This window comes from Haliaeetus albicilla, chromosome 3 (assembly GCF_947461875.1).
Source record: "Haliaeetus albicilla chromosome 3, bHalAlb1.1, whole genome shotgun sequence".
Taxonomy (NCBI): Eukaryota; Metazoa; Chordata; class Aves; order Accipitriformes; family Accipitridae; genus Haliaeetus; species Haliaeetus albicilla.
In genome coordinates, this window is record NC_091485.1 from 40,874,748 (window position 1) to 40,897,112 (window position 22,365).

Consider the following 22,365-nt stretch of genomic DNA (forward strand, 5'->3'; position numbering starts at 1 on the left):
ATTATGGGGGGGATGATAAATCTCTATTATCTTTTTTTCATTTATCATTTTATCATTTATTTTCAACATCCAATATTGCGTAAAACCAAATACGTTTTGTATTTGGCTGCTATTCTACACAAGCACCTCATTAATGAATAATGTATTGCTATTAATTACATTACCTTGAAAATTTGTATTTACAAGTGTGCAAGAAGCATATCAATGGATAATGTACTGTGACCTACAGTGTGGGAGCTTCAAACATTCACAGTAATAGAGGGAAAACCCTGCAGAGAAAATATTCCACTGAAAGATGTGCAATGAGGAAGTCATCATTCCAACTATGATATTAAAGAAAAATCCTCTCTTCCAAAACACTGAAAATACACGAGCTATTCTCATTTCAAGAAAGTCTATGACTAAAGGAGTGAAACTTTTCAGGCAGTTGTAAAAAATTCAGATGTTTGTTGCCGCTGCCTCTTTTCAGGCTGCCAGAGAAACCACTGCAGGCAGCCAGCCTGCGTTTCAGCCGCCACGCAGGGTTTCACCCGTGTGCCTGCGAGCTGCTGCCCCGGGTGATCCTGAGAGCCACCCGCTCCCCAGTGTCCCGCCTGTCCCACTCCCACCCGCTCCCCGGGTGATCCTGAGAGCCACCCGCTCCCCAGTGTCCCGGCTGTCCCACTCCCACCCGCTCCCCGGGTGCCACGGCTATCCCCCTCCTTCCCATGAGGGCCGGCAGCCGTGGGCAAGCTACGGGAGGGAGCTGACGCGGGATGAACCTGGCCCTGCCAGCGGTGGTGAGGGAGTTTCTGTCAGAGCAGCCAGGAGGTCTGATCCACGCCGTAGTCACAAAATCCTCGAAACCAGGGCCAGGGAAGTGGCAGCAGCGCTCGCCCACAGCGAAGGGAAAGGAGCGGTGCGGTGGAAGACCTCCCTCCAGGCCGCACACCACGCCAACGTGAAAACACATCTGCTGGCTGACAAAAACTAAGGGACAGCCATCAGCGAAAACGGCCTCCAGATCCAATTCAAGTTAACACTAACCCTTTTTTTTGCATTATATTAACAGCATATTGATGCTATTAAGGGTATCCAGAAGGCTGCAATTCAGAATTCAATGCCTTATGTTCATTTACCAGACCTGTAAGCTATGACCACGGTGCTAACAACATTCAGCTGGAGAGTCCCAGAAGACTAAGGAAATGAAGTGCTATACACTTAAAAATCCATCAAAATAGGAAAATCCAAATGCTTTTGTTCAGCTTTTTTCTTGTGACATAAATAATCAATAAACATTGTGACTCTAATCCAGTACTTTTGATTTATTCCTTGGAGAAAGTATGGACTAATTACCTTGATATGTAACTCTTGGACCATACAGTAACGTGCGGTAAGAATACTTCAATCACACAATACCTGCAAAATCTGATTACATGTAGTAACAGGCAATCAGCACAATACAAAGTATTAAATGCAATGTGATACAGAAGCTTGCTCCCAAAATGGAACAATAAAGCTATTTGTACAGACAACCATCAGTAGAAGAGGTGACATAGGGTTACCTAAACACAGGCAATCTCTAAACAAAAAAGACTGTGGCTGGCCCCTTACAGCTATCCAAATTGTCTGTGATTATAAGTATACCTCAAACTGGATTATATTAGTGCTCCTGCACAAAGAGTAAATCATCATAGAGATCATCCTTGTATTAACGCACACTGCTGAAACACATCAGGGAAACATTTTACAAAATGTCAACAAGTAAGCCTGAAGTCACAGAGCTGATATTCTCAGTGGGAGCAAACGGAAAAATTCATACTCTCCAGCCTACTGGAGTCTAAATATGTCTTGAACAGTGTACTGGATGAAAACAGCATCAAGACGAGTTACACAGAGAGAGTGGTCTTCAAACAAAATGGGACATTACTTGTATTTTCCACCCAAGAATGAATGGAAGTTAAAATGAATGATAAGAATTGAGAATTAAAGAGCAAAAATGCATCTCAAGATGACAAGCTATGCAAGTAACTATATACTGATGGCTAAACATTTTTCCATCAAAAGTACTTTTGCCATCAAACTCAGATTAATAAAAATTATACCTGTTCCCCAACTGGTTTCACAATGGAAAAGAAACCCTGGGGTTTTTTTCCCTAATTGGTCTGGTGACTTGAGAAATGTTTAATAGAAGACATGCATTTTCATTATTTCAGATTACTTGAATAAATTTGGTACAAAAATCCCAAGAGGACTTGTTATCTGTTTAAAAATGAAAAAGCTTTAGAGATCTCATCCCAGTCCCGTTCAATATCAGGTGTACCTCTTTATCTTCAGGAGGAATAAGAGTGTGCCATAGTCAGTTGTGATTTATTAACTTTTCTGGAAAGCTTTTCTGAATCTAATGTTCATTAGATGCATGACTTGAGAACCACAAGACCAAGGCGGCAGTAACCCATCATGACTCTGGCCTCCATAAGCACAAAAGCACTAGTATTAATTAAACGCCTCCAGACCTTCCTTCCTGCTCTGACTGCGCTTGCTCTAGAGCTAATTGCTTCTCTCCTCCAGCACACACTTACGGTGCCTGCCCTGCTGCATAGCAGCCAACTTCATGTTTTCTAAATGGGATGAGCAGCCTGCAGACAGTAACTCTGATTGCTTCAGATCTTTTCAGGGTGCCTCGTAAGACAGTTGAAATGTTTTATGCAGACTAAGTGATCTCAGTTTTTCTTCATCTGAATTTTTCATATTAGGAAATGAGCTGAATTATAAAACTCAAAATCTCCTTGGCCTTTCTAAAGCAACTGCAGCAATTAGAAAGATTAATAGAAAGGTCTTGATTGCAGCTGACATTACAATTGTGAAACATTAACATTTCCAGCTGGAAAGAAGGACTTAGTTAATATAAAGATTAAGAAGTACTAAAGAATCTAGGAGATACAAATGACAAATATGTTTATCAAAAAAACAGCTCTGAACTGATGACACTGACTTGTGCTCTATTATTACTTGCTTCACAATCCCACGTAAGAGGATTACTGTCTATTTTGGCACTATGTATAACAACAGTATACAGCACATCACTAAGGGGTTGTACAGAGGCTGCCTCGTATCATCACACCCACACATATATTCTTCAAGTCAAATCTCCCACATCAGAAAACCACCAGCTGTCAGTTCCCTGAGCTCCGCACCGTTTTGTTACTCAAGAAAATGAGGGTAAAAAAGCAAAAAATCAACAAGTCTTTCATTTTCAATTTAACAGGAGTGCAATACAGCCTAAATTAAGGGCAGAATTGTTGTATTATTTTTCAGTCTTCTGCATACAAAAATAACCACGCTGCTCCTTGCACTCCATATCCTGATTCAGTAGAAAAGCAGCAGACAGCAGTCCTAAGAGCATCCAGGGACTCTCTGAGACAGTCACAAGGGTTACGCTACCATCTCTTCTAATGCTATACTACTAACTCTTCTAATATTTCCGGACAGGCCATGCAAACTGGGATTAATCCAGCACTAGAAGAGTTGCTTGGCCCAGCAGTTGTACTTTGGAGAAATCCTAATGCTCAGATCACAAAATAACTGATCTGAGCATCTTATTAAACTAGACGAGGGAAATTCACTACATTCCTAATACACTACACCATTTTTTTCCTGTCAGGCACAATTCAAACAAAAAGCAGATGGCACATAGTGTAGGATGCCTATCTGCTAATATAAACCTCATGGCTATCAAACTCTTCTACCACGACCACTCAGTAGTCCTCTCACTGTCTGGGCCAGTTACATCTTCTCCTACAGGAAAGCTGTCAACCTTGACCCAAGAGTTAGTAAAAGATTTCAGTATGCCAGCTTGGGCAAACAATGAGATGTCATTTCTCGCATACCCTGAAACCGTGACATATAATAAATCCCTCCTTTAGTCCTTGTAATACTCAAGATAGGTATAAATACACAGTACAGCTCTGAGAATTAAAACCTGGGGTTTTCTTGAAAGCACTGCACTGCATCAGACCCACGGTAAACTCTTCTTTTTGTAGGATTTAAATTTGGAGTGCGGGGATGCAGGGGACGATGAAGAGGGGAATAAGGACGAAGGGAAGTTAATTATAGATGTATCTGATCATAAACAGCTCACTTTTACCTTATCCAAATACTTAAAATATTACTACTTACCCAAAGGAGTAATAGCTGCTCTAACGACATCAGTGTAGGAACTCTTAAAATTGTATTAGTTCATATATTCCTCTATTTTTCTCTGGTAAATTGAATCTCTTACCCTTATTGTAGGCTGAGAAGGCACATATGTACCCAAGGCTTCTGATTCACCACGTTTAAAAGCTTTTTTCAATTCCTTTCCCATTAGCTGGCCTGGCAAATACCAGTCAACCAGTTTTACCTCATTTCTCAGAGAAAGCTGATCTTCTTTTAATTATTACAAAGGCATGGGTGCAGTAGCGTTACCCACTCTTTATTTTGCCTTTCAAGGCAAAATGCCTCCCTACTTGCTTCTGAGTGTCCGAAGCTAATGCAATTACCTGTAAACTCAATAAGCACAATAAATGTCCACATCTAAGCAAAAATCAATTACTAATAAATATCAAGTAAGGCAAGGAGCAAAAGCTAATGAGGAACAATCTTTTTTTTATACTTCTGCATAGGCTCAGTCGCAGAGGTACTCCTAAATGCAGAGGGCACTCTTTTAGAAGTGCTCATCTTCCTTCTCCCAGAGCTTCTGGAGAAGCCATAGGAGTAAACATGGATACCATCGCCTACTTTGCTTCTGCAGCCAAAGCAATTCATACTGGCCAGCTATATCTTTGCCATTATAATCACCGTCCCATTAAAATATTCAGTCACTGAGGTCAATGAATATACAGAGCTTCCACATATCAGAAGAGTGCTATTGCTACTTAGGAACTATGATTTACAGTACAGCTCTTCCTTCAAGCATCAATTCAGTCCTCAGCTATGCTTTTGAAAAATTATTTACAGTATGGCATTACATTACAGTGGTGTAGCGCTGAGTTCAGAGCCTTTTTACTCTCCTTGTGTAACAGGACTAATATTCCTCCAATAACACAATGCAGGTGTAGTAACAAACTAACACCTACCTTGTTTCAGACAACCCCCAAATCCCACTTCCTTCCCTCAGGCATGCTATTAGCAGAAGAAACATAGTTTTCTGAAATTCCTATTTTAGGGCAATTATATAACTTAGCAGATAAATGCCTGAATTTGTGTGCATCAGCACTACCATACTGCAGACTCAAAAGCTCATGTTTTATCTATATTCCCCGACGACTGTAAAATTTCTCTAGGGATACCCTCACTATTTCTGTCACTAGACAGCTGTATTAAATCAAGTTGATACAAATTGCCCATCATGTTTACAGCAATTACAGACTCTAATATTATGTAGTGGTCTTCTGTGAATTTTTTACTTTTTGAAATGGGAGGGTTATTACTGAAGCTATTTGTACTCCAGAGGGTTACACACTATCAAACTCCTTTTTCACTCACTGGGATGAAGTAAAAAATGGAAACATAAATTCAGATTAAAAATCATGAAGTGGCAAACTATTTTGTTATTATTTTTTTTAAACTCCAGTTACTGAAATGGCAGGGATCGATGAATGGCGTGGAGAGCCATGTTGCGCAAAGGTGGGAAATGCAGGGCAAGGGGGAAGAAAAGCATGGGCAGAAGGAAAGCTTCTCTTGTTCTCTGCATCTCCAAAACGCCCTGGCCTTGCCAGGGGCTTTCCTGGACTCCACAGACACTTACAGCAGCATCTTCAGCCCTTCCCATGGACTCCACCTGGAAGTGGCCCCAGCAGGTGCCCCCGGGCCCAGAGTCCCTTCTGGCTCTGCCCCCGCCACCTCAGACTGCACCAAAGAGGCACTGCCCGTCCCGCACCGCTGGCACTAAACCTCCCCTTCTCCTTCACCTTTCCCTGTTTTTCTTCAGCTGAAAAATCCCACCTAACCAGCAACCTCAGGGTATTCTGCTCATGAATTTTACACGGTTTTGACCTCTGAGCGTATGAGCTGATTCCTTTGGGACCTTTGATGGAAAAGGCAGTGTTTTCAGTTGTCTTACACATAGCAAAACCTACTGAGTCAACAGCTCAGCTGAATACAGCGATTTCTCTTTAAGTACAGGGAAAGCTTAACACACAGCAACATCAGATAGTATCTTACAGAGTATTTCCTTTACATATTTTTAGACGCAAATGAGGCTTGCTTGACACATTCTGTTTGAGTAATTACAGGTTAGCAGCCACCACAGTATGCTCACAACTATTTCCCTATCTACTTTGGTTTATCTACAAAAACACATTACTTAAAATTACTTCTGGGGAGGTCAGGTATTCAGATTTTAATCTAACCAGGGACTGAAAAAAAAAAGTGGGAACCAAAGTGTGATTGAGAGCACTTGACTTAAGGAGCACACCGGCACCCTTGAGTACCTACATGACACCTGAAGTCAACTGCTGTGAACAAATCTGTGACAAACACTGGAATAAACTACAGCTTGAGTATGAAACAGCAAGTCAGAAGATATCAGAAGATACACTCAGCCTATAGGATTATCTGAAATATTCTGACTCTAGAGTACAGCTTAATTAATCCAAAAGGGAAAGGATACGACCACAGGAGAATCCATCCAGGATCTACTTTTTACCGTTTAGAAGAAGCTGATAGAAAACAGACAGATAAATATGTAAAGTAGATGCTAATTTACAAAAGCTTACTAAATTCAAACAACTGAAGAGCTGGTAGCTGGTTTCAGAGCAGCACTGGATTTTTAAGAAAATCAATGCTGAGACACTCTTGAGGCTTTCATTCTAATGCTGTAAGCACTAAAGATAAAAGGCACAGAGGGTAACCATTAGATAGAGGTCCTACTGTGTATGGTGCAATGCAAAGAAAGTGTTAACATCAATACATGCAAGGAAATAAATGGGAGCACCCCAAAAATATCCCAGCAAGCTAACGAAAAGAAAGTAAGCTGCTGAAAAGAAACCTGTATTGAAAATAGAGAAGAGAATCAAAAGAGGAACACCACAGGAGCATACACTTAGTGGGCATGCAGTACTGCTTTGCACATACTTCACCCGATACGGTTGAGGTTTATTTTCTTTGAGTAATTTTCATATCCACTTGTTCAAATTGCAAGTAAAAACATACATGTTTTTTTCTGACTGCAGCTCCTCCAAACTCACCATAAAATGTAATTCATACCAGAGTACGATGTTCTTCACTGGTGTAATTTGCCTTTGCTGCCAAGTAAGCTGTTTACCTACGTGAGAATTACTGCTTTCAGATTAGACTATCGGATCTAATGGCAGCATAAAATAGCACTCAAGTTTCTGTGTTCACACTTCCCAATTTCTCAGGTAAGAACAAATTCTCTGTGGCAGAAGAGAAGGGAAGAGGGAAGACCCGGCTTTGTTACCTCTCCCATTAACGCCATTCAGTGTGTCTAAATTTCTGGCCTTGTGACAGCACAACAGATGCCCAAACTCCCAACTGTTCAGCAGCAAAGCAGGACACAGCCCATACTTCTTCGTACTGACAATGTTGACTTATTCTTTCCCATCACGGGAAATGTCCTATTTTTTTCTGGGCACTTGGAAGGAGTTGGGGTACAGATCCAGCTGACTCAAGTGAAATTAGCTAGCATGCACACTGCAGAGTTGTCTGCTGTCATAACTTTGCTAGCTCCAGCCCATGTGACCCAATAGTCCAACTGAGCCCTGCTAAATGCACCACGGTGCTCGAATAGGAGCACGGACACCAGGACTCAGAAGGCCAACAGAGTTGTTTGCTCCTTGTGCAGAGCCATCACTTCTAGAGGTTCCCCAGGGGAAAACATTCCCCTCTTCTGACTGTGCCCTTCAGTGCCTTCAGATTACGGCCCTAATGACTCCCAGCATCCCACATCGCTGCTGAGGGGGGCTGCAGAGGCACCCTTTGACTTGGAGCTGAAATTTTAATGGCTCTGGCAACGATTCACAGGAAGGCAGGTGATCGGTTCGCCCTGCCCTCAGTCCATGTGGCACCATCCCATCCATCAGCAGCGCGAGACAGAGCTAACACTTACTTTGACCCCTACAGTCAACAGAGGCAACAACTGCCAGAGGGGATTAGTTGAAGTACGTGCCGATTTTGCATGGTAACTTCTCAACTGTTTTCAAAAGAAATGGGAAAGGCATGTAAAAACAACAAAAAAAGGAAAACTGAGTTCATGCTTCCTGAGTAACAAGGGTTTTAAAAGTGCGCTCAGGGTGAAAAAGACTTAAAATAGGACTAAAAAGAGAGCATGAGACTAAAGAGTCTAATATGACTGAGTTACTTCTCTGCTGTTTTAAAATCCATGGATGAAATCCATTCACCTACTTTAAAAATCAGAATTCTTAGATGCTGGCCTTCAGGATGAAACAGCAGGTCGAGCCTCATTTATATAATTGCCCGTGTTCCCTGCACAGCCAAGACAGAAACCTCTGTGTCTGAATGACGGTAGAGAGAAATCCAGTCTCCTCTCCTTTGACTGCATAAGCACTTTCACAGCGATTAAGTCCTCCCAGGTGAGGCGGCCACTGAATGAAAGTTAAGGGAAAATGCATGAAACACAAAGCATCTCTAATCCACTTGCAACAGGAGTAGTTACGGTGACCCTTTACAAAACAGTCAGGGTATCCAGCAGACAGCTAAAGTTTCCAGCCCCGGGGTAATCAGACACTAGATCCCAGGCCTTCAGTTCCTGGGAGAAGGTACAAACAAGCTGTTACTCAAAGGCCACTTTCACATCTAAGGTTCCAAGCTTCTCCAGGGATGGCAGCAGGTTCAGACACTTGTCTGCCCAAACGAGCCCTGCCGCAGAGCTTACCAGAGAAGAAAGGAGCTGCTCTCCAAGAAAACACCATTCCCAAGCTTGAGCAGGTGAAAAGGGCACTGTCGGCCTCAGAAACATAATGCCAAACATTTTGACAAATGCTAAGCAAGGAAAACAACTGGGCCTGGGACTTCAGTGAGTTCTAGACCCCTGGATCCAACCCAGTTTTAATCCTTTAATATAAAAGGAAAGAGAGAATCAGGGGAGTGTGTGCATAAGTCTCTGCTTGCTCCAAAGAAGGGCAAAGCACATTCTGTCAGTTACCTCCAGCGAAGCTTTGTCAGTACAGCTGCTTGTGAACAACGACATAGCTCATGGCAAGGACACAAGGGGAGAGATGCAGAAACCATCTCTAAGGGGCATGACACTGGCAGGGCAAGTAAAGGTATATCACTCATGACATTAAATCCTGCAGGCAGAAAACTTCAGAGGAAAGGCTGTCCCCACCTTTCACTGAACTCACTGTACGCACACACTGCTTACATAGACACAGAACTCCACCTTCTCTAAATGCCTAAGAAAATGATATCTAGGATTACCCTATGAAAAAAAAAATCATATCAGTCCAGCTATGGAGCAGGAGACTAAAGTGGAGAAGAAAAAATTTACCTTTCTCTTTCCTCAACTATAGGAAAGGGCAATAAAACTGCACAGTGCTACTTCAAATAATTACTCGGAACCGTGCCTGCTGCCTGGTCAGCGTTTTAACAAAAAAGATGTTACAGAAATGCCAGAGAAGCACAATACTGAACCCTCTGAGTGCTAAATCATCCGTGTGGGGAAAACAGTATAATCCATATGGACAAACAGACCCGCAGTCACTTCACCTGCACCCCAAGATGCTCTCTACACCCAGCAGAGAGCACAGTACGCTCAGCCTGCAGCCAGCTCTGCTCAGCTGAGTGTGCAAACAAAGCAAGCACGTGTTTGTACAAAAAAGACTGCCGACGGGCCAAGTCTTAGTGTTAGCCTATGCATAAACCAAGATGTGGCTTTCACTCAGACAAACTAAAATCCTGCATTTGAGGAATAAGCTCAGCACACTGCTCTTTTACAAGGGAAATACAGCAAGCAATAAAAAATGCTGGTGAACATGCCCTTCTGCTTCAATTTTTGATTCATGAAGTCCTGCTTCCTCACAGGCAAGGGACTATGTCTGCAGGGTTTACCAACTACAGGGATCAATGCTGAGAAAACCCTGTAGCAAACTAGCCTTTTCGGGTATCGGGTAGCAGGAAGTGCTTTCAACGTAAACCACAAGTGGTCATAGGCTGAATGATGACACTAAAATGAAATGCTGGTCAGCCGTTTCACGGCTTCCAGATGGTCCCTCCTGTTCAGCTAGAAAGTTGATCCTGCCTTGGAAAACCTCAGTGATCTTGCAGCATCCATACAGAGGACCTGATGCCCTCGGCAGGCTCCAGCTCCTGTCCCCAAGCGGCATGCATAACCCCAGAAGCGGCCAGACCAAAACGAATCAATCAAAGCAGCACAAAAATCCGGTGCTTCCCGTGCCAACATCCAGGCAATGGCATGTTATGGAGGCCCAGCTTGTTCAGCAGCTGGACTCTGCCCCGGGACCCAGCAGGCAGAGGTGGTGGGTTTCTGATGGAGTACCTGAAGCTACTCCTCCTGCCCTCTCCTTCCAGGTGGGACGTGGATATAGGGGTAGATTTGACCAGAAATACAACAAATACAATTGACATACATACATGTATAGAAGCTTTGGGGAAGTCTGTAACAGACATGAGGGGTACCCAGAGCATCCAGCTGTAAAACACCGGTAAGAAGGGGATTCCCAAGCAGAGTATAGTCACAGTGAAATGGTTTACCTAATGCTAGAAACAGCAACCCACAAATGATCCTCATGAAAACAAAGCCAGAGTCCAAAATATTTTTGAAACTAGTTTAAATATTTATTCTTTTTCCAGGTTAGGAAAGGATTTTACTCCCCTGGCTGTCAAGCCATTATCTGTACCAACCCCATTTACACAGGTTTATCCAATTTTTACCTCATATCTCATAAAAGCTTTATCCTTGCATTTTGTAATTATGGTTTGTTCCCAAAACTATGGAGAGTCTGCATGAAATTAAACTGACTTAGATCCTTTTCTCATATCTTATCCTAACCAGCCTATAGCATTCGGGAAACTGAAATAAAACATCCTTAGCACAATGACTAATTCACCCACTAGTCATTTTTGGGGATACTGGTGAAAGCCTTTCTATGCATGAATTTTCAAAGTACATTTCTTTTTTATTACAATACTCACTTGCAAAAGAAGCAAGATATTTTAAAATTATTCAGGCACTGTAATGCCACTAATAAAACTTCCCTTTCCAAGAGCCACAGTTAATTTTAAGGAACTGCTATTAAAATTCATGATACAATCACAAGGTAAACTCACATTCAAAACAAACTATTGAATCCCTACAAAGAGCCCACAGTGTTCAGAAAAAACACAGTGTTTTAAGCGCTAGAACTTGACAAGTAGCAGAAACACCATCAAGAGTACAAAACAAGACTCGTGAAGTCCAGTTTGACTTCAAGACAAATTGCAATTTAATTAATTAATTAATTGATTAAAAGCAGAACCTGCACACATCAGGCAGTTGATGACAGCCATGCTATGGTACAGCTGAGCACAGAAGGGAAAGACTTTTGGAGAGGACAAAGACAACTTAGTGATTGCCCAGTTTTTACAGAAAGTGTGTAACTTCCATTTTGGATTATCTGTGATTAAGGGAGCCAGTTCTTATATTTCCTAGGGTCCTATTACAACCACAACTTGTTTCCAAGCCTGACGTCATACATTTTCTCACAGTTAGCATCAGGGCATCAAAGTACCACCAGGTTCAAGGGGCAGGAGGACCTGGAGGTGGCACTGCCTTCACAAGGAAGAAACATCCCGCAGAAGAGTGAGCTCGCACATTGCTATGCAGGCAGCCCAAATACACATCCCTGCTTGGCACCTTTGTCCTACTAAAAATGACATACCACCTTGTAAACTGGCACCACGCCACCTTGACAGATGGACTTAAGTGTAGGCAGCCAAGAGACTATGTATAAGCATCAAATATGTTTTTTGAGAGCAGGACTTCCAGCCAGGAATGTTAAAACAGCTGTCCACATTGAGCTTGCATGCCTACACTTAAGAGGATATGCTATTGCCACTCGAGCCCTGAGCTGGATTAACTTGGAAAATAAATAAAATAGCTTCCACAGCCACATAAGGTGAGTTTTTGCAGAATCAGGATTAGTGATACTCAGGGGGGGGCTTTACTGACCTAATATTAGTGGGCACACTCGCGGGGTTGAAGAGCTCCTCAGTTCTGCAGCTCGGTGGAACTTTATCATGTGCATGCTTGTAAACAAATGTTTCTCATCTGAACACTTTTATATTATGTTACCTTTCTTTGGAAGAAAAACATAGAATGCAATACCAGCATGATTACGAACAAACACGTTAGTGGTGACCTTCTACTTTGTGTTAATACTTTTTTTTTAAATTAACTGTCCTCATGTATCTGTGTGACTGGGATCTGTTTCACCAGGCTTTCTCCTCTTTCGAAAACTTTAACTCCCATGGCCTGCTCCAAGACTTTTTCTTAGCTCATGCCTACATGCATACATACATTTTACATTTTGATGTCATTTGCGTAGCTTGCCCCAGCAATAAAGTCATACTGCCTTGAGAAACAGGCATTGCATAAGGCAAGATGTCTGGTGGCTGGCCTGCAGAGCCATGCCCTGGCCACTTCTATTCCATCCCCGTGCCCAGCTGGGCTGCCCGCTGCCCACAAATCCCTCTCCTTCTCAAGCACATGAAACATTCCAAACCACTGAGAAGCTCCGAAAGAACATGTTTGCTCACATCAATGTACCAAACAATGCTCTTCTTCTTTTCTTCCACGGAACTCAGCTTTTAATCCTGCCTGTCAAAAAGTCATTGGCCTAAGCCTAAAGCGAGTAAATATTCAAACCTGAACAAGTTAAAAGTTTCCTCAGAATTTCACACTGTTTAAAAAAGATAATACCAAGATTTCCAATGGCAAGCAACATTCCTTTCAGTCCCAAGAAACTTAAAGACTGAAAGGTACATTTTACTCGATGTTTAAACATGCTTTGTGTTCATTTTAATTCTTCTCCCTGTGGACACAATCAGATTGCAGGCATAAATTTTTCATGTACACTGTAGCTGGGTACCTCATCTTTACTCTTCCAAATCACTACGTATGAACTTCAACTCTACGAGGGTACCCCCAGTATAGATCAAAGCTGCCTTCAGCACCTGGCATGTACAGGGTCACACAGAGTCTTCCAACGGCTGCTGGTGTCTTTTACCTTTGTTAACTTTAAGGCTGATCTTTGATGCAATTAAAAGTTACCTGAGTCACGTTATTACAATTTCCTGTGCCAGAAGCGTTTCAGCAGTAGGCATCGTTTCTCCCGCACAGTGAGGATTTCTGACCACTGACCTTGCTTCCCCTTTTGGTGAAGACTTCTTCCTCCTCTCACATCGTTCCTCTCTTTTACCCTTCATTCCTCACCTACATACTTTCCATTTCATTTTTTCCCATGTTTTTGAGGACTGTATGAAATCACCTATTTGCGAAAGTTTCAGCTCCCCTCTCTGCTGCTCCGAACTACAATTACTAACCTCAGCAACAAGATGCTTTGCTTTTTCATACTGCCAATACAGTTGATTCTAGGTTAATCTAAATTTCCATACCACTTAACATTTCTCAGAGAGGAGGAAGAGAGGAAAAACACTTTGTCAAATATTTCACCCAGCAGATTAGCAATGCTGTGAAAACAATAGAAAAAACACAGATAATACCTGTCCCTCCTTCCGAAAACCAACAGTGCCTCAGGCTTTCTCAAGACACCGCACATAGACTATACATGGCTTTAAAATGGTTCAGGGAACAGTCAAATTGCTGAAGAACAGGTCAAAAGGAATAAAAATACTGATCCGTATCACTACTTTTGCTTAATAAACTAATTACACACACACACACACACATACACAGCCCCCGAGTGTATCCCTTTCATGCATGGCTATTTTACATGGAATGATTATCTCCACAGCTATCGTAAAGCTGAAGTAAATTGAACTGCAAACGGTAACGCGGAGCATCCAAAACCTCTTGGCAGCTCTTTCAGCCCCGTAAGTGCCTCTCCTTATTTGAAAAGAATTTTAAGGAGTACGTAAGGTTCATTTCTTACAGAATCATGTAAGATACTAGTGCAAAGTCAGAGGACAGTCAATCCTCTTATGCATTACATAAACTATCAAAAACGTATGTTGTTCAGTACCATGTTCAAACTCAAAAAAAGTTTAGTAACCAGTTAGTTACCTGAGAAACCCCTTTCTCCCATCATAAGAACGACTATCAGGAAGACCTGTCTGTACCTGCCGAAACTGCCAGATCGGACTCTCCTTTTGTTGCATCCCTTGAGCTCCTGCAACTGAGCTCTTAACCCTGAAGGTTTTACTTGCTGTTTCATCAACCGTTTTTTATCTGAGTTGCCAGATTCTTTATCAATGCCAGCCAAAACTCATTGCTAGTTAAATGAATGCTGGAAAAGTAAAACAAAGCATGCCAAAACCTCTCAAAGTGCTTATAAAACATTAATATTATAGATAGAGACTCTAGGCTAAAGGCATGCTGACCAAAATTTAGAAATACCTTGCTTCTGTATCAGTAAAAAGAAACTCGAAGGGGCACGGCAAACTTAAACGTTGCTTTCTGAAAAAGTCACCGGCTAAGGCCGAGTGCCGAAAAGCGTTAGAGAAGCCGACCTTCTGTGCCGTCCCGTTCCCTGTGCAGGAGGGTGCAAGTACAGCCACTTTTACGCACGCTACCTCAGCTTCTCCAGTTACAGCTGTTCACCACTCCACAAAACATTTTAAAATAGGAAAGTGTGGCAATTTTACTTCAAAAGTTCACTTCAGAAGGAAAGCTTAGCACAAATGTTTTTCGGAAGGAACAGGGCAGAAGTCCCTCAGAGAGATCTGGGGTTCAGCCTTCAAAGCACCCTGGTACTTTGATGCCTTACCTAGGTAAAGCGAGGCGTTTTCTTTCTTGACATTGTCATCTAGGTAGGTTGGTCCCAAGGTATAGATGGGTGTCGAGCCCATGCCAATGAGGATTTGGGCACAAATGAATAAAGCTACGTACAGGGAGTGGTCGTTTCCGCCGGAGTCCTTGACACAGGCCGGCGAGTCCCACTGCTCTTTGGCGGTGCCATTGCCAGTCACGCACAAGCCCTCGTTACTGACGGAGGAGTTCAATTCCTGGATCTGGTACGGCGGCGAGATGAAATGAGGTAAGGAGAAGAGCGCAGCCCCTAGGGCGATGAAAAACCCCCCTACGGCCAGCCAGAGCGGCCTCCGTCCGCGCCCCCCGAAGTAGCTGATGAAGACCACCACCACCAGGCTCCCGATGTCGAAGCAGCTGACCAGCAGCCCCGACTCGGAGCTCTTGAGGCTGTATCTCCGCTCGATGGTGGTGATGACGCTGCTCAGGTACCCGGAGACCATGAGGGACTGGATGAAGGTCAGGAAGCACATGCACACCAAGAAGAAGCGCGAGTCCGCCAGCACGGCCCGCAGGCACGCTCTGCCCGGGGGGCCCGCCAGCAGCAGCGGCGGCGGCGGCGGCGGCGGCGGCGGAGGCGGGGGGCCAGGGGACACCCCTCGGCCGGGCGCCGCCGCTGCCCGGCCGCGCTCCGTCCTCCGGGGCAAGCTCCCGTTGCCGCCGCCGCCGACGCCGACGCCGCCGCCGACGCCGGCGGGGGGCCGGCCAGCCCCGCCGGCGGCGGCGCCCCCGCCCCGGTCGTCCTCGGGAGCCGCTCCCGCGGCGGGGCTCGGCGGGGCGCCGCCGCCGCCGCCGCCCCCCCCGGCCGCCAGGGGGGAGCCGAGCGCGGCCCCGCGGCCCCGCGGCGCCGCCCCGCCGAGCGCCGGCAGGCTGCGGCACCGCGGCGCCTCCGCCCGGCCCCCCGCCGCCGCCGCCGGCCGCTCCGCCCCGGGGTGCCGCGGCGCCGGGGTCCCCGCCGAGGCCATGCTGGGTCCGGCCGCGGCCTCAGAGGAGCCCGGCCGGCTCCATCGCCGCCGTGCGTCGAGCGCGCTGAGGGGCCCGGCGGGAGCGCAGCATAGCGGGGAGGGGAGGAGGGAGGGGAGGGGGGTGGCCCTAGCCGCGGCCGCCGGCCGCCCCGCCGCACGTGTCAGCCAGAGTCCTTTGTGGCTCCATCCTCGCTCCGTCTCGCTCGAGGGGCCGCCCGCCCGCCGGGGCGCCCCCGCTGCCGGCGGCTCCTGCTCCCCGCCGCCGCATGCCCGCGGCGCCGCGCTCAGCAGCCGCCCGCCGGGCCCCCGCGGCCGGCCAGCCCGCCGCGGGGGAGCGCCGCCCGCCGCCGCCGCCGCCGCCGCTCCGCCGCCCGCATCCTCCTCGCTCCGCGCCGCCGACGCCGGTGACAGAGCTCCGGGGGGGGGGGTTGCCGATCTGCGGGGCGGAGAGCAAGCACGGGAGGTCAGCGGCGCCGAGCCCCAGCGCCCCCCCTCCCTGCCCTCCCCGCCGCCCCGGCCTCTGCCCGCCCGACCCCGGGGTCTGCCTTGAGCTCGGGGAAGCGCCCGCCGCCCCCACGGGAGGCGGGGGGTCGCGGGAGCGCCCCGGGGGCCGCGACCTTGGGGACAGCACATGGATTTACGTAAGAGCAGGGGCGGACATACACGTCCGCGGGCCTCGGCCGGAGCGCGACCCTTTTATTTGGCGCCGGATGCGACAGCCAAAGGTCGCCGCGCCAAGCCTTTCATTTTCCACCCTAAAAATAAACACGCTGAAATAAATACTCCGCTACAACTCGGCGGCCCGGGGAGCGGCAGCGGGCGGCGGAGAGGGCAACGAAGCCGATGCCGGGGCAGCGGCGTCGGGCACCCCGGGAGCCGGCACCCCGGCGCCGACCTCGCCGCCCCAGCTCGCCCGGGCGCCCCCCGTGCCCGCGGAGACGCGGGACCGCCGAGCAACGAGTGGTGCCCGGCCCAGCCCTGCCTACCCCGGCAGCGAAACACGCGTTTTGCCTCCTTTGTCCGCTTTTGTCTCCCCGCCGCCGCCTGCTCGGTGCGGCGGCGCGGAGGGGCGGGGGGAAGTAGCGGCAGCCCGGGCAACGGCGGCCCAGCGGCGGCTCTCCCCCCGCCCCCGGAGCGTGGGCAGCGGGCAGGGCGGGGGAGCCGGCGGGGCGCACCGGGCGCCCTCCTCCCGGCCGCCGCGGAGGAGAAAGACGGGGTGGGTGCTACTCACCGTGCCTGCGGCGCGGGGGGGCGGCCGAGCCGGGGAGCCAGCGGGGCCCTGCGCCCCCGCCCCGCCTGCCACCCAACGCCCGGTCGCCCTCGGCCGCCTCCGCCTCCCGGGCGGCGCGGCCGAGCGCAGGCGCGCCCGCCGCCGCCCGCCGCCGCCTGCGGGCCGGGCGATGCCGCCTGGCGCTCGCGTCCCCTCCGACTTCCCCGAGCCGGGAGCGGGTCCCGGGCCCCCGCGCCCTGCAGCGGCAGGGCTCAGCGGCAGCCCGCCAGGAACCGCGTTACGTCCCCTGGCGAGAGTTTACGGAGCCCCCGCGGGAGAGGGAGCCCGGCGGCGGGGCAGGCTTTGCCAGGGGCTGGCCGGTGCCTTTGCTCTCCTCCGGAGCTGCCGGGTGCCGCAGCTTCCCGCCCGTCGCCGGGAAAGTCAGCGGAGCGACGGGCGGGCACGCTTGTCAGCCCCAGGCGGCGTTTCGGATGCTCCGTGGCGTTGCATCGCCTTGTGTAAAAGGTCATGAAATACTCGGAAGACGAGACCTCAACTGCAGCGTCTGCTGAAAAGGGAGAAGAAAGAACAAAGGGGTTTGTTGGGTTTTGGTTTGGGGGGTTGGGGGGAGGGAATAGAAAGCCAGGCTACCTGATGATCCATTTTGTCCAGGGTCTTGTCTACAAGGTAAACCATCTCCAAAAGCGGGAAATGCACACAAAACCTGGGAAAAGTAGTTTGGAGTTTACTCCTCACGCTTTCCTCTTAATCCCTTTTTCTCAGTTTGTGTAGTGTCATGAATCGCACTGGTTTGTTCTCTCAAGTCGCCGTTTTTAAAGCCCTAGTACTAAGATAAGTCTAGATAGTCCTGGAAATGATTACATTTGTTGTGGTTTGATAGGGAGTGAACTGATGAGGTATTCCTCTTTTTGCCCTAAGTTTTACCGTAGAATGATGCCAAGGAATACACCAAAGAACTATAATACCCTACACATTTCTGAATAGCTAGTGCTTTTCTGGCAGGATAGAGGATTTACCTTTGATTTGTTTCCCTTCCTTTAAAAAAGAAAGTGTTTAAGACTGACCGCATTTGTTTACTTACTTAGAATCTTGATCAATAAGATAGTTTCACAGGACAGCATTTTCAGTTTTTATCACGCTTGTGCTTGGTACCTCTTTGTGCTTGCGTTGCACTCAAACAGCTTAAACTCAACACAGCCAGGACAATACATTTTTTCCCTAGGGTTTTTTTCCCTAGGGTTTTTTTCCCTAGGTGTTCCTCTTCCACTGTCAGCCCCTCAGGGCCACAGCTTCCTTCGTGCCGGCTCTGGCACTCGGCTCAGCCCTCGGTAAGCTGATTCAGCTTGCTGAGGCGGCAGGAAACCAGTCCAAGGGAAAGAAACATTTTTTGCTGGTTTGATGAGCTGGATCACTTCACCAAGGATGGGAGCGCAAGAACTTGCTTGCAAAAAAACAGGGGAGGTCCATGGGGAAAGAGGAAGAGAGGATAGCCCATTTCAACAAGGACGAGCTCTTAATTTAACTCAGTCGTCTCGTTGAGCCATCCCTGAGAACACATGTATAATTCAGCCGGTAGGCATTAAACTTCGGTAGCTCCGTTGCACTTGAACTAGTATGTGATGATGAACGAGTAACTGCAGTCTGTAAGCTTTACAGATCATGTATTTATACATCAGCTTTGGGATCTTGTTGTATGACCAGGATTCCTAGCCATTATTGTATAAAATCAACAATAATTTTCATGAGATCACAGAATAACAGTAGATATCACAAAAGTATTCTCCAATCCCATGGGAAAATACAAGGGTGCAGCATTCCCAGCCTTCACAGCAGTTGCAAACCATACAGCCTGCAAACAGGTACAATTTCAATTCTTTCTAGAGTGGCAAACCTATTGTCCTGGTTTCGACTGGGATAGAGTTAATTTTCTTTCTAGTAGCTGGTACGGTCTTATATTTTGGATTTAGTATGAGAAGAATGTTGATAACACACTGATGTTTTCAGTTGTTGCTAGGAGGTGTTTATAGCAAGTCAAGGATTTTTCAGCTTCTCATACCCAGCCAGCAAGAAGGCTGGAGGGGCACAAGAAGTTGGGAGGGGACACAGCCAGGACAGCTGATCCAAACTGGCCAAAGGAATATTCCATACCATATGATGTCATGCCCAGTATATAAACTGGGGGGAAAGCTGGCTGGGGATGGGGAGGAATCGCTGCTCAGGAACTAACTGGGCATCAGTCAGCGAGCAATGAGCAATTGCATTGTGCATCACTTGTTTTGTATATTCCAATTCTTTTATTATTATTATTGTCATTTTATTATTGTTATCATTATTATTTTCTTCCTTTCTGTCCTATTAACTGTTCTTATCTCAACCCATGAGTTTTACTTTTTTTTTCCCGATTTCTCTCCCATCCCACTGGGTGAGGGGGGGGGAAGTGAGTGAGCAGCTGCACGGTGCTTAGTTGCTGGCTGGGGTTAAACCACGACACCTATCCAGAGATAAAATTGTCCTTAGGACTAGGTGAAGATGTTTGTTTTAGGAAGTTACCACAGCTGACTACAGCTACCAAAATGCCTGACTTCCCTGCTTACTTTTGGCTCTGAATACTTAAATAACAGGTTAGCTGAGCAACGAGAACATTTGTAGCCTGCAGTGGGTATGAGCACCCGGTGCAAAGTGATGAACGGGAAATCAATATTACTCTCTTCACTTGACGGGTTAATTACAGAAGGTGCAATGACAGTATCCAAGTTCACAGTAAAATATAAACGTATAAGATGACTTATGCAAACTTTCTGCTTTTAAGATTTTACTGTAGTGAACTTAAAATACATGGTATCCCTCAAGCACAAAGCAATCAATTGGTGTTGCAGAACGGTCTGTTTATGGCCACAACTGCAAAAGAACACAGTTCCCATTTTGCTAGGTTAAGGACATGGGCTGACACCTTGCTTTTGATTTATCTGTGTTAGTGGAAGACATTAAGTCAGGACTAGTGGGAGACAGGCCCTTCATCTTAAGAGTGCCTACCCAAGTTCCCAGCTGACAGCCTCCTTCCATCGTGGGCTGCCCCCGCCGCGGTGGTGAGTGCTCGCCCAGCGCGCTCGGCTGCTGTTCTTTGAGGGACGCGACCTCTTGGCAGAGAGGTGGCACTCAGCAGCAGAGGGGAGAGCTGTACCTTACCTCGGCTGGCTGAGTCTCACAAGCTGTATCAGTTTCTGAGGAGAAGGTAACAGCTACAAAGGCGCCATCTTTTTAAGGTCACACTTTAGTTGTGATGGATTTGGGACTTTACATGTACTTGCTAGTCCAGGGAGCTGCTGACGCCCAACAAGGTGCCTCAGCCTTGTCTATTCCAGGGAAGAACTCAGCTGAAGGGTGGCATGAGTTGATGGCTCTGCTTTTCCTTCGTTTTTTCACATTTCCAGCCAGGTTTTCCTCTCGACACTATGCCACAAATGCAATAAATCAACACGCTTGTCTTCCTTCCCCTGTTCCCTAACACTGCTGCCATTTTTGGGCAACATCTGCTTTTCATTCCCAGCCCAATATTAATAAAGCAATAAGCAAAACAGGATGTGCATTAGGAGGCTAATGGGCTTTAGGTCCTCCTGGAGCATGAGCATGGGGAAGCATAAAGCGAAAGGACAAGTAACTCTGTTCCTCAGGGACTCTCACCAAGCTAGTGTCCTAATGAACTCCCGAGGGCAGCTCACTGCTGCGAGGGAGCAGCTCATTATTTTTATTTGAGATGTCAGAGAGAGCGCTTGTAACAGAAGATCCCAAACTAAAGACCTCCTTTAGTACAAGAAATGAGCTTAACCGCACTCAGACACAGTTCAGCTAAATCCACCTTAACGTTTGTCGGTCTCCAGAGAAGAGCTAGCTACAGTTTCATGAATGAAATCAAGAAACCCTGAATGGGAGGGAAGTGCAAAGCAATAGGAGAATGGCAGAAAGGAGAAAGACAGTCTCAGAAATAATAGTTAAGCTTAGGGGTGACAGCTGTCAGCATTGAAACTGTACATATCAGAGAAGAAAGGGCTACATTTTCTCACTGAGGTCATTCTTCTACTTTATCGTTTGCCCTGTGCCATGCTCTCCCATCCAGGGAGCACCCCTACCACCCACAGCAGGGCCAGGGTGATGGGAGGGATGGGTTCACTTGGCCATCCAGTGTTCATTGGGCACGGAAAGGTGGTGAGTCGGGCTTGTGTCAGTGCAGGGGGCCCAGTTGGAAGCAGCAGGTGATAAGGCTACCTGCAAAGGGTAGCGCAGGAAAGGCTCTGACATGCCTTGCGCATCTCAGGGCTGAATCTGGCACCATGACTATAAACACGGGCTCCCCTTTGAGTGCCTAGTAGCAGGATAAAGCCCATGCCATCTACATGAGTCATAGTAATGATTCTGTAGGGCCTACTGTTTTGGTTTAGAAGATGCCAAGTCTCAGGAGGTAAGTTGCAGTGAATCTACTTGGGATAATTTTAACAGTTGTGTTCAAAATGAGACCTTCTTTCTCAAGCAAAAGCCCCATGTTTAAGTGCGTTTTTCTGAAAAAGCTAGTCGAGCATCTTAAAAGTGGGACTGACTCTTGATTATTTATGTCTCTCTCCTATGCAATTACACACAGAAGAACTCCTGTTTTGAAAAACAGATTTGAGTGTAAAAAGTCTCAGTTGGTTTTAGATGTAAGGAGACAAAGTAAAATTAAAAAAAAAAAAAACTAGAAGAAAAAGCATAGAAGAAACAAGGAGAAACTAAAGCACATTTTCTACATACCATTAACCTCTGGAGATCATATTGATAAATGCTCAGTGACAAACTAGGAGGCAGGGGTTCTAATTCCCAACCCTGCAACATGTCAGGCCGTGCTAGGAATTTGTCTAGTGGGGCAGAGGGAGGGAGGAGGGTGCAGGAAGCTGTCCGAGTCAGCACAGGAGCTCTGTACAGGCAGTCTCTCCGGTCTGAGGAGAACCGTGAGGGCTTCCTCCATCCCTGCACTGAGGAGAGGAGCAGGCCTTTTCCTCCACTCTGGAGCCAGGCTGGAGCCCCTCACTCAAGCGCTGCAGGGTGCCGAGGCTCTGGGCAGCTTTGAGCCGCAGCGCATGCAGCGCAGTGCAGTAAGTGCTGCACTCTAGCCCTGAGCAAGCAATATCTAAAGGCAGATAATCTAGCAGCTA

The 22,365-nt window shown here is 47.1% G+C and overlaps 1 protein-coding gene across 1 annotated transcript in view; it reads right to left on the reverse strand.

Annotated features, from left to right (window-relative positions):
- SLCO5A1 (solute carrier organic anion transporter family member 5A1) overlaps positions 1-16,734 on the reverse strand; it is an 81,256-nt gene extending 64,522 nt beyond the window's left edge. Inside the window, exon 1 of the mRNA XM_009921725.2 lies at positions 14,946-16,734. Within this exon, the coding sequence (XP_009920027.2) occupies positions 14,946-16,584 (1,639 nt within the window). The 5' untranslated portion in view covers positions 16,585-16,734. The remainder of the gene's footprint in view (positions 1-14,945) is intronic.
- Between the last annotated feature and the right edge of the window lie 5,631 nt (positions 16,735-22,365).